The 15,943-nt window shown below is 45.3% G+C and overlaps 1 protein-coding gene across 3 annotated transcripts in view; it reads left to right on the forward strand.

Annotated features, from left to right (window-relative positions):
- Nucleotides 1-15,615, forward strand: part of iqsec3a (IQ motif and Sec7 domain ArfGEF 3a) — a 97,163-nt gene extending 81,548 nt beyond the window's left edge. For 2 of the 3 annotated variants that reach the window (XM_077004721.1, XM_077004723.1), the window contains 6 exons: nucleotides 1,780-1,905; nucleotides 3,325-3,424; nucleotides 4,227-4,388; nucleotides 7,286-7,399; nucleotides 8,138-8,184; nucleotides 11,641-15,615. In XM_077004721.1, coding sequence (XP_076860836.1) covers nucleotides 1,780-1,905; nucleotides 3,325-3,424; nucleotides 4,227-4,388; nucleotides 7,286-7,399; nucleotides 8,138-8,184; nucleotides 11,641-12,117 — 1,026 coding nt within the window. In that variant the 3' untranslated portion in view covers nucleotides 12,118-15,615. The remainder of the gene's footprint in view (nucleotides 1-1,779; nucleotides 1,906-3,324; nucleotides 3,425-4,226; nucleotides 4,389-7,285; nucleotides 7,400-8,137; nucleotides 8,185-11,640) is intronic. The other variant, XM_077004722.1, reaches the window with a different exon arrangement.
- Nucleotides 15,616-15,943: the final 328 nt, after the last annotated feature.

Genomic DNA, 15,943 nt, shown 5'->3' on the forward strand with positions numbered 1-15,943 from the left:
CCGCTCTGTCCTGAACCTCTATCTTAATTTCCCAAAACACTCCGGATTGCCTTTGTGAGGGTGGTTATTACGTTATAAAGAGCTAGACAGTGACTCAATTATCAGGATGAGACAGGAATGCCCCGAAACAGGCAGGAAATGAAAACAGCTGCATTTCAAGCCTGATGGAACATGTCTAGGGACGAGGCCCCCTGCTGGTGATGACAATTGTAAATGGTGATTTACAATTAATGATCATCATTGCACATCATTCAATCTAATGTTGCCCCATGACCTAAAGGCATCTGATGTGGAGGGAATGGGGTTGTGCGTACAGTGTCTTTCCTTTAGAGTTTAGCCTTAGATTTATAAAACACCCCATTCTGCACTGTAACCTTATACCCATGGTGTCATTTTACAAATCTAGTGTACGACATATTGCCCTGTATTAGAAAAAGTAATGTTGTATACATATGTGCGTGTTTTCATTTCTGCACACGTGTGTGTGTGTGCGTGTGCACACGTGTGAATGTGCGTTTGTGCATGTACGCATATGCGCATGTGTGTTTGTGGTGCATGGAATGATGGACGAAGAGATGCCATCTGGGATGCTGTTTGGGGATTAAAGTCGTTAAAATCATGTAAATACCTCATTGTTTCCATTTGTTGGACTGACCCTGGAACAGTCTTCCAGCCCCCTGACCAAAGGTCGCCGTTAGATTTGATTTCAGCCGTTATGGACTGAAAAACCTCTCAGTAAAAATGAAACGAAATTGAATATTTATTTAATTTCCTTCAGGGATTTGGAAACCCCAGCTGTTCATGCAGCGTGTTTGGAGCCGTCGCTCGCTGAGCATAAAGTCAGACGGATTTTGTTTCAGGCTGGTTGGTTCTGGAAGGTTTCAAAAACACGGACTGCCCAATGAAAACAGAGGCTGCTGAAACTCACAAATGTGTAGAAATGATTTTGAACGCTGGGTCTGAGTGTTCATGTCTCTGGACTGCAGGCACAGGTCCAATGTTCATGCATTAACCCCTGATTCCCTCCTCGCACTCCACTGTCTGGCTGGGTGTTTACAGGCATACATGCAGATTATACTTCTCCAGTCTTAGAGGTCACCAGTCTTAGAGATCACCGGTCTTAGAGATCACCGGTCTTAGACGTCACCGGTAGAGTAAGAGAGAGATATAGTCATTCTGAAGTTTGAAACACATCCCCCTCACACACACACACACACACACACACACACACACACACACACACACACACACACACACACACACACACACACACACACACACACCACACCACATCACACCACACCACACCAGGCTCTACTAAGGGTCAGAAGAATTAAGCAACTCCACACTAAACCTATTACTATTAAACAGTTGTTCTCTGCAACACTGACAAAAGTGTCAGTGTCCAGTGTCTTAATAGTATTAGGAAAACATGACGCCGTATTACTGTCTTTTTCACTGCTAGAGTTGAAATGTTCCAACATGTTTCATACTCCTCAGGTCGCCGGCTTTGGATACATGAGCTCTTGACAGTACGCCGCAAAAAGCCTGAAATGCAATGGGGTGTAATATTAGTTTGCAACAGGAGACCATTTAGGACACTGGCCACATAAATCCCAAATGTCTCCAGCCCATAAAACATAGTAGGAGAAGGTGTATGTTGGATGTGGGCCGAGCCCTCTTGCTCAGGCTCACACTAGCAGTGTTGTTTCACTCGTCTCACACAACCCCTCACGTCCTCACGTCCGTCCTCACGTCCGTCCTCACGTCCGTCCGCAGGTGCTGTCAGTGCCACATCGAAGACTCGTGTGCTGCAGCCGTCTCTTTGAGGTGACCGACATCAATAAGGCCCAGAAACAAGCTGCTCACCAGAGGGAGGTCTTCCTCTTCAATGACCTCATTGTGGTAAGGACCCACCGGCCCTCTCCCAAACCTGCTCCCTCACTCATAAAGAACACTGCGGCATCATGGGAAACGCGGTCCTTCGACCTAAAAATAAAACAAAAGAGCCTCGGCGCAGCTGCTTCGTGTTAAATTCGGCTTCGCTGAGATATTGTTGGGTTGTTTTTTTTTTTTCAGTTTAAAATGGGATATGTCCCTCAGTGCCTCAAAAGCCGGTAATTATCAGGACTCTCCTTCGTAGTGGCGGACGTTTATTTCAACCCTTCAGCCGCAGCTGCCTGCCATTTTCAGCGCATTTGTTTATCCGTCGTGTTGACGGACCAGTTTTGGGGGCGGGGCTCCACTTAGCCCTGGGTTTCCTCGTCACCCTACTGAGCCATCGCGCGTCGACCGCCGTCCGCCTCCGACGACGAAACTTCGAGGTCAACGACGTGCCCCTTTCTACCCGCCCCCTTCCCTTCTCTGGATAAGTCATTAATTTGGTCAGAGTCCTACAGAACGGCTCCTGAAATTAATCACAGATTAACCATCTATTATAATTAATGCACCCATTCAGGGGACTCAGAGGTTATCACACCCATGTATTAAACTGTTCTCATAATTACAAGTTCCTGTCGTAATCTCCCAGAGAGTGAGAAAAAAAATATCAAAGTGAGTTTTTTTTTCCACAGGTACTAAGCAGCAGTCATAGAGCCCAGGAGGGCAGTCACACACGTTCACTCCAAATCGCTCATCTGCACAACCAAAGTGTTGATTTGGCACAAAAGGGAAACCTCTAATTACCCTAATCGCTATCCTCCGCATTTCCATTAAAATAATGAAGGTCATGAATTTAGAGATATGAAACGAGAGAAAAATATAATCGTTCCAAGCCTCTACCAGGCACCGGGTCAGTGTGCAAACGTGTACCTCCGCTCGTTAGGAGTGCGCAGGCTTTGGGGCGTTAATTGCAGAGTATCTGATGTTTGCACACTGATGCCTACTCTTCTTCAAAGGTGCTCAGGAGTCCTCAGCACTCCTGGGTGTCAGAGTGATGTATGGTTTTAATATTCCAGCTTTGTGAGTGGGGCCTTCTTGGAAATGCACTAAGTCGACAGAAGTCTCTCATCTCTCTTCCTGTCTGTATAGCCTTTTCTTTCTTTCTTCTGTTCTCTCACTCTCTCCCTCTCTCTCTTTCTCTCTCTCTGGTTTTGAGTTAATGGCTGTATTCCTTTTATCCACATAAAAGTGAAAAACACTTCAGTAGCCAGATGGGTCATTTACTTCCAGTCCTGTGAGCCCTGTTTTGAAGTCCGTTTTAGTCTGCAGGATTTGCAATTCAGGGGTTTGTATTCTTTGCTTCGCTGGAGTTCTGGGGTTTGTAGTCCTTGGTTTGCTGTGTTTTTCTTGGGCCCATGACGAGTGCACTGTTCTGATCCTCAGATACTGAAGTTGTGTCCAAAGAAAAAGAGCTCGGCTGCCTACACCTTCTGCAAAGCCATGGGGCTTCTGGGAATGCAGTTCCACCTGTTCGAAAATGAATGTAAGATACTCTGAGCTTTCTGGCATTGCAATTTGTTATTATTAATGTCATGTGTGTGTGTTTGTTTGCTTATTATCAACAACAATTAGAAGAAGACAAAAAAGACAATCGAATAAAAACATGGCTAATTAATTTAGAAAGACAAAAAAGTTGAAGCAAAAGAATGAAAGAAGAAAAAAAATTTGGAAGGATCAACAAGGATTTTGCATGTTCATATTCACATCCATGCTGTAAAGCACAGTAAATTTCCCATAAACTGTCTTCTCTCTCTCTCTCTCTCTCTCTCTCTCTCTCGCTCTCTCTCAGCAGCTGTGCTTTAATTAACTGCTGTGAGATCACTGACACTCTCTCTATTTTCCTCTCACTCCGGTCTGCTCTGTTGTGATTGAGCGATTCGATTGGGCGCGGGTAGTGTGAAATCCAAACAAACATTTGAGTGTGTGTGTGTGTGTGTGTGTGTGTGTGTGTGTGTGTGTGTGTGTGTGTGTGTGTGTGTGTGTGTGTGTGGTCTGAGCGGTGGCTACATGCAGACGTGCTGCAGAGAGCTGGTAATGTCAGACGCAGGAGATGTAGGTGGGGAGTAGCTTTCACAGGCCTGGCCGTTCCTGCTTCTAATCACACACTGTAAAATCACAGACAGCACATTCACTACAGCTGGACTCAGAATGAATGTCATTATCTGGAACCCGATTCTGGTGATTTGACCGTGGCAGGGAAGACATAAAGGAGTTCGATTTCATGCCGTGATGATAAGAGAGTGAACAAAGTTCTTTCCTTCTCTCTCCGTCTCCCTCAATGTCAGACTATCCTCATGCGATAAGCATCGTGTCTCCGGTCTCCGGCTCCGATAAGAAGCAGGTGCTGAACTTCTGTGCCCAGAGCTCGGAGGAGCTGCTCAAGTTTGTGGAAGACCTGAAGGAGTCCATCGCTGAGGTGACCGAGATGGAACAGATTCGCATCGAATGTGAGTACAGGTTGACGTACACGTGAAGCAGCTGCCATGTTTTATGTGTGTAGAGGGTCATGTATCAACCATACGGACAGTCTTGGGTAATGAGGGGGCTGGGTGGATTGTTTTTTGGGTAGTTATTTTTTAAATTGTCTAAATAATTTAATAATTACTAATTAAAATGTTAAAATCTAAATTAAAATCTAATTAAATAATATTTTAATTATTTAAAAGGTATCAAGTACTCATGCATCAGTCAGTGCTGAGCCACAGTTTAATACATTACCATCTTTTACAAACCTCGACCGCCACTCAGAATGAACTATAGCAGCTCCTGATCTAATTAGATGCAGGTACAGCACATGTGAGAGAGATATGAAGGTGTTTTAATATGGGGCTTAGATAAGATTACCCTCTTTTAATTTCCTTGTCTTTTTTTTCCTTTCACAACAACATGACTTGTGTGCGTACGTGTGTTTGTGTGTGTGTGAATGTATGCTAACTCCTGTCTTGTACGCATATCTCGAGAGACTCTAGATGTTTTGATGTTCCATTTATTTGTGTGCTTTCCTGCACTGCAGTTGGGCTTTCAAACACCTTTGAAAAGACCAAAAGCTCGAAGCAAAGAAGGTGACGAGCATGGGACCCTGAGAGTCCTGAGCTCTGAAAATAACCCGGTGATTCTTAGGGACCCCAGAGGAGCGTGGTGTCTGGGTGTACTCAAGACAGATATTTATATATCAAAAAAGACAGATAGTAAGAAAGGGAGAAAGTGAGGGGGAGAGACAGTGGGAAAGAGAGATAATGACAGACAGAGATGGATAGAGACAGAGAAAGAGAGGGGAAGGGCAGAGAGATGGAGAGGACTGATACAATACTACACAGTGCGTGTCCTGCAGAGGCTGGCCTGTGTTCATTAGATCTGCTGACAGAGATTTGTGTAGGACACTGGGCACGTGAATCGCTCGTGTGTGTGTGAGGCTGAGCAGTAGTTCAACAGGAACACAAAGAGCGACACCTTCGTGCTATTTCAAGAGAGCATCTGTTTCTCACTCCTCGGACACTGTTTTTATCACCTCGCCCCCAGCGCCACGTTAGCTGATCTGCTGACGTATCTTCTCTCTTTCTTCCTTATGCTGAACTTCATTTGAAAGGTCTCAGCTGGTCCAGGTTCAGATGTAACAACCTAACAACAGCACCACAATCTTACTAGCATTGCTGTGGCCCTTTATTATCTATACAGTGGGAGCAAAGTGAAAGATTCCCTATCTCTGGTCTTGGCGATCTGAGGTGGGACCTGAAGGGTTTATCCAGGAGCGTCTGCAGGAGCGTGCGTTGCTCCCATCTTCTGCATGGTGTAGTGCATGAAGGAAGTGAATGTGGGCGCGTGAAGATTCTCCAAGTCTCAGGAGTTATTGTTATTGCTCTCTCCGTCTCTCCACTGTCCTAACGAGTGAAAGCTTTGCTGCGAGATGTACCCTCGCTGTGGTTCTTCTAGGTTCTTCTCTGGTTCGGGGTCTCGCTCAGACAGGCGGCTATGGCGTTTGATCTGCTCCTCTGTAGGTCACAGTGGAGGCGACCTGTATTATCCATGCAGATTGTAATTGCGACAGGGGTGATGTGGGTGGTGGGGTCGCCTCTTGAAGATGCATACTATGCTCATTAAGCCCAGAGTGTGACTGGAATGATTTAGGGCAGGTATGTCAAAGTCAAATGCACCGAGGGCCAAAAAACCAAATTTGCTACAAGCCGAGGGCCGGACTGGTTCAATGTTTATTAAAACATACTGAAATGATTGCACATAGCCTATTGAACCAAGACCCAACACAGTGTATATTATTTAATGCTTAAATGAATAAAGCAATATTTTCTTATGGATCTGTCAGTAATTTCAAGTGAAAACATTTTTCAACAAGCAAACAGATAAAAACAAACTTCCTTCAAAGAAAACATGTTCTGTACGGTACATTAAATGAATAAAGTAATAAAGGTATTAAAAGTGCTGGAATTTATGCTAAAGTACTTGAAAATGCTTGAAATTGTAACTACTTCGTTTCACAACAAATATCTATCTGACTGAACAGTTCTCTTGTATTACGTTAACAAATACGAGCCTCTTGTAATTCCAGGACGAAACATGAGAGAACGTGAAGACGTTAAGATTGGGCGTTTTGAAAATAAACAACTATTAAATAATGTGAATAAAAAGCGAATTATTTCGAATCATTTCGAATAAATGTATAAATATTTAACTTAATTAAGTTTAACGTGCTGGTGCGCGCAAAGTTACAAAATTCGAGAGGTGCACGACTTCGCGAATCACAGCGCGCGACTCCCTCGCCCACGGGCAGAGCCACTGCGATTACGTCATTTTCGCCGAGCGGACCCTCGCCGCTTGTGTGCGCTGCAGTGACTTCGCGGGCTACCGTTGCATTGTGGGGATTGTAGTGTTTGTGCGTGCAAAACACCAGCGGGCGGCTGTGGCCTGCGGGCCGGTTCTAATAGTAATTAAATATAATCCAGGGGGCCATAGATAATCAATTCGCGGGCCGGATCTGGCCCGCGGGCCTTGACTTTGACATATGTGATTTAGGGGAAGGTCGTTAGAGGGCATAAGGCACCATGATGTGTGTATTGTATGTGACATTGAAAAGTGTTTGCAGTAAGTTTATCATGATATTTTACACAGAATTGAGCCTATATTCTCTCTCTCTCTCTCTCTCTCTCTCTCTCTCTCTCTCTCTCTCTCTCTCTCTCTCTCTTGGTCTGTGTCTCTGTTTCTCTCTGTCTCTCTCTGTCTGTCTTGCTCTGTCTTTCTCTGTCTCTGTTTTGCTCTCTGTCTCTCTCTTTGTCTCTGTCTTTCTCTCTGTCTGTCTCTCTCTCTCTCTCTTTCTCTCTATCACTGTGTGTAGGGGAGTTGGAGAAGCAACAAGGAGCCAAGACTCACTCATCTAAAAACAATGGCACCCAGCTGGAGCTCAGGGCCAGACAGAGCTCTCCATTGGACTCTACACACACACACACAGGTGTGCTTGCACACGCACGCACACACACACACACACACACACACACACACACACGCACGTAATCAAAAGGCAGAGTAAGTGAATGTCTGCGGAAGGTCTGAAGAAGGACTTGAGAAAAGTATTGTGTGTGGCACATACCCTAACCCCTCTTCTGGAAACACAGGGAAAAAATGTATATGCATCCACACCAAAATGTGTTTTCTACAGTTCCTGTGAAATGAATCATTCATTATCATATTCCTTTCCGATCCATGATGCATCTCTGTGCCATATGTCTATTGTACTTTATCGTCTCTTTCCTCAGGTATTGTGCATAATTGGGTTATAGGAATTGTATACTGTCTTTTTCCTCAGGGGATGTGTATATTCAGGTATAATTGTTAGGTATCATTTGACTTTCGTCTAGTGGTTTTTCCAGCTTAGAGTACCTGTGTTTAGGACTATCTATTCTACCTTGGAGATTCCAAGCAACTACATAGCACTTTTGTAAGTCGCTCTGGATAAGAGCGTCTGCTAAATGCCATAAATGTAAATGTAAATATGCCACATGCAGCGTACTGTGGTCCATATATGATAGATATCATAGAGGTAAATGCAGCACTGTAATAAACTGCACACAGGCCATATGGCTGCGTAATCATGTATAATAAGTGTAATAACTCCCCCAGCCGGCGATCACTGCTTCCGGACCGGACCCTACCACCTTGTGACTCTTTTTTCTGCTCTCTCCCCTGTCAGGCAAGAAGGAGGCGGACCTGGCCCAGAGTGGACACAGCGCGGTGGAGGTAAGTATCTGTTGTGTTGCCAGGTAAGCCCAGCCCTCTCTGCAGTAGTAGCTTCAGGTCCTGGCAGAGTGAGTTTTATGCTCACAGGTTAGTTTGTTCTGTTGGGCCACACGTAGCCACATACTGACTGTACCTCAGACGAAGTTAGAAGCTGAACGGGTCTCCGCCCACAGACCACCCACTGCCCACACCCCCCCCCCCCCCCCCCTCCAAAATCCTGTCCAATGGGATTAGAGGTGGAGCCGAAGCTGAGGGCGGGGCACTGAAGGTGGAACCCACGTGTGATTCGTCTATAGCATTCGGCCCAGTCTGCGATAGTGGAAGGCTTTTTTTTTGGGGAACGTGGACTTCAGGGAAAGTGGAGGTGGTGTATTGTTTCGATGTTTGGGTGTAGCTGAGAAGGTGGGGGCCCCCCGAGCGAGAGAGAGGAAGGGAGGATGTGAATTCTGTCCATTACGCGTATTTTGTATGCGAGGTTACTGCCACTATTCGCGGCGATGCATTGAGGCAGATAGAATATGCAAATGAGTTTAACGCTTAATGAATTTACACTTTTTTTGGAAGGCAGTTTTTTGGAAATTAAAAGGGAAAAAGAGGAGCAGGGGAAACAAAGTGAGCAGTGTGTGTGTGTGTGTGTGTGTGTGTGTGTGTGTGTGTGTGTGTGTGTGTGTGTGTGTGTGTGTGTGTGTGTGTGTGTGTGTGTGTGTGTGTGTGTGTGTGTGTGTGTGTGTGTGTGTGTGTGTGTGTGTGTGTGTGCGTGTGTGTGTGTGTGTGAGAATGGAGCACTACCATCCACATTTCCATGCACATTAACACTCACATTAATGTGAGCAGTCACAATCTCCTCTCCAACATCTCTGTGGGAATATTAAACATTCCTCACCCGATAAAGCCAATTCAAACTACATTACCCAAGGGGCTAAGCAGTTCTTATCTTTGACGCTGCTACACGCCCTTTGCCTCCGTCAGCCCAGGATTGTATGTGTGTGTGTGTAAGATGGTGGAGCGGTGGCCACAGGTGGAGGTGCACACTGGGCGTCATGGCAACACTGGAGGAATGTTTAAACAGCAGCCTCCTTTAAACCTCCTCCTCTGCCTTTCTTCACTGTTTGATTAATGGCCAGTCATATCTCAGCAGGCTCCTTGGATAAAAGGCAATTACTACACTTAAATCTTTAACTCTGAATGCATGCTGAGATGGAGGATCGGGAGGGTGGAGCAGGTGGAGAATTATGTGTACTGCCCTGGACTGGACACGCCCCCCCCCGCCTCACTCCCCACCTGGCCGAGCTGTGGCTGTTCGGCGTGATGATCAGAGTGACAGCGTGGTCCCTGTGTGTGCGTAGGGCCTCCACCCCTGCCAAACCGTGATGCTCCACCTAAATGTCAAGCCTCCCCCGAGGGGCCCCGTGCTGTCGGAACATGTTGCAGGCAGGAAGGGGGTCAGTGGAAAGCCAACCGTCTCCTGGAGACCTGTGTGTGTGTGTGTGTGTGTGTGTGTGTGTGTGTGTAAAGGAGAGAGTGTGTGTGTGTGTGTGTGTGTGTGTGTGTGTGTGTGTGTGTGTGTGTGTGTAAAGGAGAGAGTGTGTGTGTGTGTGTGTGTGTGTGTGTGTGTGTGTGTGTGTGTGTGTGTGTGTGTGTGTGTGTGTGTGTGTGTGTGTGTGTGTGTGTGTAAAGGAGAGAGAGAGAGGGTGTGTGTGTGTGTGTGTGTGTGTGTGTGTGTGTGTAAAGGAGAGAGAGTGTGTGTGTGTGTGTGTGTGTGTGTGTGTGTGTGTGTGTGTGTGTGTGTGTGTGTGTGTGTGTGTGTGTGTAAAGGAGAGTGTGTGTGTGTGTGTGTGTGTGTGTGTGTGTGTGTGTGTGTGTGTGTGTGTGTGTGTGTGTGTGTGTGTAAAGGAGAGAGAGAGAGAGGGTGTGTGTGTGTGTGTGTGTGTGTGTGTGTGTGTGTGTGTGTGTGTGTGTGTTTGCAAACGTGTTTGTGAAAGCAGCCTTTTCCTCATCATTGTCACTTCTAATATCATGTTCCAACCTAAGGTCCATTAGCACCAGCACTGCTATTTTAAACCTGGGAATGTCATGTTAAAGCAAGCTACAGTTGCTGCAATATCAATAATGTATCTTTCCTCGCACAAAGCTAGAAGCTTATGAGGGAATTTCACCTCAAGTTGAATAAACACCGTAGTTTGCATAATGAATTTAGTTTGTGTGTGCACGCATGCACATTTGCATAGTTGGTGTGTGAATGTGAGGATGTGTGTGCACGTGCGTGCCCAGATAGAATGTCGATTAGGGATATTGTGTTCCTTCCTGAGGAAGCACTCTCTCCATAATAAAAGTCCTACTCATTCAGGCTGTGCTGATATGTCCTGATCTTCCGGCACTTTTCAAGTTACATTCCTGAAGTTCCCAGAAGGTTCCGATAGCAACATCCGTGCTTTACCATACCTTTACCATTCAGCTGACATCCAAATGACGCTGGCGCGTTGCACGTTCAATTCAGTTGTGACTGGAAACTATGTCTAAGTGGTTAAAATGGTCTGTAGACGGTTCCCATTTTCCCAAAGAAACAGTCTACTCTCTGTAGGTGCAGAGAGTGGACTGTTGATCAGTAAGCCGGCGATAGAGAATTCAGGACATATTCCCTCAGACTTTGAGCTGGTGTACCCGGTGCAGAGAGAGCACATTCTCTCTCCTCACCTTAAACTACCTCATCTCTCCTGCCCCTGGGTAGGCCGAAGTCCTGTCACTCATCCAACTGAACAGTTGCCTCCACCAATCAAAGTGATGGATTATTGCAACGGGGGAAAGATCTGCCTTCAGGGCTGCGGTTCTCAGAGTCCCAACCTGTATTAATGTGAAACCCGGGCAGTTTGGAAGTGGGTATTAAGTTTTACCAGTCAACCACATGGCCTGGCCCAGATACGTCACAGCTGCCTAATGAGAAGACAGGAGACACTCGGAGGATGGATAGATGAGGACATATCTCCCGCCCTGTAGCCACATAGGGGGAGAATGGACTTATCGCGGTGAACTGTGAAGCGAAGGAGTGCGTGTCTCCTGTGATGTCTGTAGATGTCCGACCCCTCCACCTGCCCCTTCCCCAACGTCTTACCCCCCCTTCCAACCCCACCCACTTCGCACTTCACTCCTCCCCCTTGCAGATGAATGTTCCTCGTGCCCTCTGACCCTGTGACGTTGGAGTGGTTTCCAAGGGAGACACAAGGGCCCTCGGTGTCCTCTTAACAACCACCATTTTGTGCATCCACACACGCACCGACCCACAACCCCATGACCTGTAAATGACCCTAACGACCCTACATTCAGACCTCCCCCCCACCCCACACCACCCTCAACACGCAGCATGTCTGTTGTGATGTGTGTTCACCAGAGGGCTAATGGCCAGAGAAGGAGAACAGTCTTATAACATGTGATGCTGTCTCTGGCTGTTTTCTAAACTAGGTGTCAATTCACAACAGGCTTCAGACGTACCAGCTCAGCACGGTGGCACCGCGGAGCCCCGAGAGCGCCGCCCTTCTTAACCACCGGGGGGAGCTCTACCAGCAGCCCCAGCCACCGCCGCAGTGCGCCAGCCCCGCACGGCCACGCCCCCACCAGGCCGTCGCCCCCGGCGACACGCGGCCGGACGCGTTCGTACAGTGCCAACAGATCGTTAAGGTCATCGTCCTGGACAAGGGAGGCCACGGGCGCATGGAGGCCTTCCTTGGACACAGCCCCACCCACCAGCAGCTCGTCCAATCCGTGGCCTCCACGCCCGTGCGCTCGCTGGATGGGGGCGGACCTCAGAGGGAGAAGGACGGCTCCCAGCCCCCGTTGCCTCCGCCCCCTCCACCCTACAACCACCCACATCAGTATATCCCCCCAGACCCACGCTTAGCCTTGCAAAGGACTCCAAGCGGCTCTCGCAGTATAGTATAAAGCTTAAACAAAAGCATATATATATATATATTTACACACACACACACACACATATAAACATTACACAATTGTGTATATATGTAAACATACAGAGAGATATAATAAAAAAGAAAATACATATCTATATGCATATATTTAACATAATGAATTAAAAAAGGAAAGTATAAAAGTATAAAAATTTAAATATGTACTTTATCATATTTTAAAAAATGAAAGTATGTACTTTATCCACTTTGCAGATATGTGAAATAACAAATAAGTGAAAATAATATTTACTTGATCCATGTGTATTTTGAAAAAGAAATATGTAGAAACTTGTTTTAACAAGTTTAACAGCTTGAACCCTTGACAGGTTGTGTTACGTATTAATGGGAAAGACTTCTTTGGTGGTTTTTTTCAGAGCTAGCCAAGAAAATGAGCGTGTGATGGCTTAACTCCACCAGCCTGCCTACCACTCAGTTCTGATATCTTTTGGTCTTCTATTACCTCGCTGTAATACCTGTTGCTGTGTGTGCGAGCACTGGACCGCCGATGTGATGACGTTTGGGCCATTACACTCTCTGAACGCCCAGGGCTAGAGGAGACATGTCTGCTGTCTTTTTCTTCCTCTGTTTTGACCCCTCTGCTTCTGTGTGTGGCCAACCTTGTATTTCCTTTTCCATGAGGACTTTTGCTAAACCTTGTGGTTGATTGACATGTCAGAAAATACCCATTTCTACTATTTTTCTCCTACATATGCGCATACCCAATAGATCCATATAGTTAGAGAATGACACACGATGACCAATCACGACTCTTTGCCAGGAGCCAATCACATCAGCAGCGATTAATGTTTTCATGCTCAGGAATATATAACATATATAAAGGTGGTCAATTTAAATCAACAAGTCGTATTTGACATCTATACAGCATCTTGGACAGTAGGAGGCACTTACAAAGAGAACATTTTATCCATTTTCTCTTGGACATATGTATATCTGCTCAACAGTATGTGCAGATAGCAGAAGGTCTTCATTTATTTCCAGGATACAGATACACAGACTTCATTTATCTTGTCAGCGAACCCTTATTCTGTATTCACCAGCTATATTGAGCAGTCCCGCCCGATGGACGTACAGTTCAGTTAGCTCGTTTGCTAGTTGGTTAGTTTGTTCTCTTTAGCGTAAGTCTAATGACCTATTGTTTGGCTTTTAAACTAAGCGGCACTCTGACAAACTGCACCAGTGGCACAGGACACTTTAGTTTTTGTCGGTCTGCTTTGCTCTTGTATGAACTGGATTGAAAAATGAAGGACGACTTGTTTGTTTTTTGTTCTGATTTGTTCCAAGTCTGTAAATATCATATTCGCAGTGTGAACAGGGAGTTGAAGCAGTTTGTATCTGGTTAATGTTGATATGTATAAGAATCCCCCCCCCCCCCCCACCCCATTCTCTTATCACCCAGAGTTCTTTGTTCATAATTACACTGCTGTAGTTTGAAGACCCTTATCGGATCAACTTTCACTAGTCTCATTCCTCACACGTTTCCTCGTGAGGTAGCGGCTGTAGCGGTGGAAGACACTGTCGAGAGAGGCAGAGTGAGCAAATCTCCTTGGTGCCGGTGCGCGGTCAGGGTCGATTTAGCCGGTCCGGGCTTGCTGATTGGATTGGTGCGTGGTCAGGGTCGATTTAGCCGGTCCGGGCTTGCTGATTGGACTGTGGCTATTCCCAGCTGCCCCTGCTCGTTGCAACTCGGTTCTGCTTCCACAGAGTAAACAAGATAACTGGGCTGCTTAACTGACCTCTGAACCCCACGAAGGACAACACTCTCTCTCGCCTCTTTCATATGTTACAATTGAAATCCAAGCCCTGCAAATCTGAGATTCTTTTAAAAGGGTTGGAAGTTTTGTTTTGCTGTATTAGGCATATGGCACCATAAAATATCAAAAAGAGGTCTCAAAGGTTGAACACAGGAATCTTCATGTCTATGAAATATTGAATGAATGCTGTTGGTTTTTCAGTGTGATCCTCATAGCCCTGCACACATTCCCTCAGGGGGTTAAAGTGGAGGTTGGGAAAACCTCTGGATAAACCAAGAGGGATTGTATCGTGCCAGAAATGTACGATATAACAATGCTACAGAATAGAGGCTTGTTTAAAGTCAGACACAGCCAAGAGCTCAGATGCCAACCCTGGGTTTGACTGCTATGAAAAGGGCTAGCACTCTGGTTTACTTTAAATAGCACCGTCTCTTAATTTAGGCACACAGGGTGTGATTGATAGGCTCTGGCATACTTTAAAACCAACCAATCGCTTTCTTCCATTTGCTCTGACCCCTTTTCTGCTCTGTCTATCTACACACTATTAAAATTATTTATGTCTACACATTTAACCTTGAGAAGTGCCGATTCTTTCCCCCTTTGGTCGAACGATTTAGGATTTTACCACAGTTGAACTCAATATATGTGTTGATGTAACATTTCAGGTTCAGATTTTTGGGTTATGTTATGGGCTTTACACAGTATATGTTCTGTATGTAATTTACGTACTAATCTGTGTATATTGTAGTGGTGACTTGATATTTCCATAAAACCACATTAGCTGTGTCTGAAATCACATACTCTGCCCTGTTTATCAAAGTAAATACTCCTGACTAATCTGTGAAATATGCATGATTTAAGAACACTAAAGTATTTGATAAATACAACTGAAATACATCTCAAGCATATGTTAGCTGACATTGGCTTTCATATATAAACTAGCCAAACCTTTAAAAATTACATGAAAATTAAATTGATACATAAGCAATGAACTTGGAAGTATAATGATGTGTTTTCTTATATTTGTAATTCACAGACATAGCCAGAGCTGATGTAAGTTTCCTTTCTGTGCAGCACAATGGACTTGAAACAGTATGGCGGTTCTTCTGTGCAGGGCACCAGCTTTGCATGCAGTAGGGGCTTTAGGGGTGTGAAGATAGTAATTGCTCAATTATACAAAAAAAATGGTGCAGTATGTCTGTACATGATTTCAGACACAGCCATTGTTCAAAGGTGTTATATTCTTATAATGCCTTTGATATTAATACACATAATACTCTATACTTTTTCGGGACTGTTATGATTCTCTTCCGCAGTAGCACTTTAAAACACGTACTTAAATGTTTGAATCAATCGGGCTGACAGGAGGAGGAGGATAGATAGAGGAGTTGGGGGGGGGGTTACACCTGGTCACTCTGCTGTGCATCAGTACACACACCAAACTGCCCCTGAATAACTCCAGTATCTCTCATGGAACTGTTATGATCCTATTTCACAATGATCTCTTTAACAACACTACCTAAATGTCTGTGTCCATCAGGCTTATGAATAAAAGTATATCTGGTCTGAACTTTCTCGTGTTTCCGCTTATAGACGCTTAATCCTGAGCTCTCCTGAATACCTCTGATTGGAGTGCAAATCCTGAGGGCGGAAGCCAACAGACACAAAAGCCTTAACTAAACAACAGTGAGCGGCCACAGTGTCTGGATATGCCTCCCTCTCAGGGAGAGGGTCTGTGACATCACAGAAGAATTAGATCCCATCACCGTGCCGATAATCTGATCCTCTCAAGGACTTGGGCATCCACTGGGATGTTGCCTTTTAGTGGATTACTGGCATGAACTCACATATAGATGAAAAAATAAACAAGCAAACCAACAATGCTTGCTGAAGGATAAACAATGACATAAAGGGATTTTACCCCACCAACAATTCTATTAAACTAAGGTAATAGGCTTTGTTTTTGTGCAGTATTACAATATTTACAAAGTCTTGGGATTTTTTTTATATTCATGTAGATTAAATTAG

Source organism: Brachyhypopomus gauderio, chromosome 5, assembly GCF_052324685.1.
Source record: "Brachyhypopomus gauderio isolate BG-103 chromosome 5, BGAUD_0.2, whole genome shotgun sequence".
Lineage (NCBI taxonomy): Eukaryota > Metazoa > Chordata > Actinopteri > Gymnotiformes > Hypopomidae > Brachyhypopomus > Brachyhypopomus gauderio.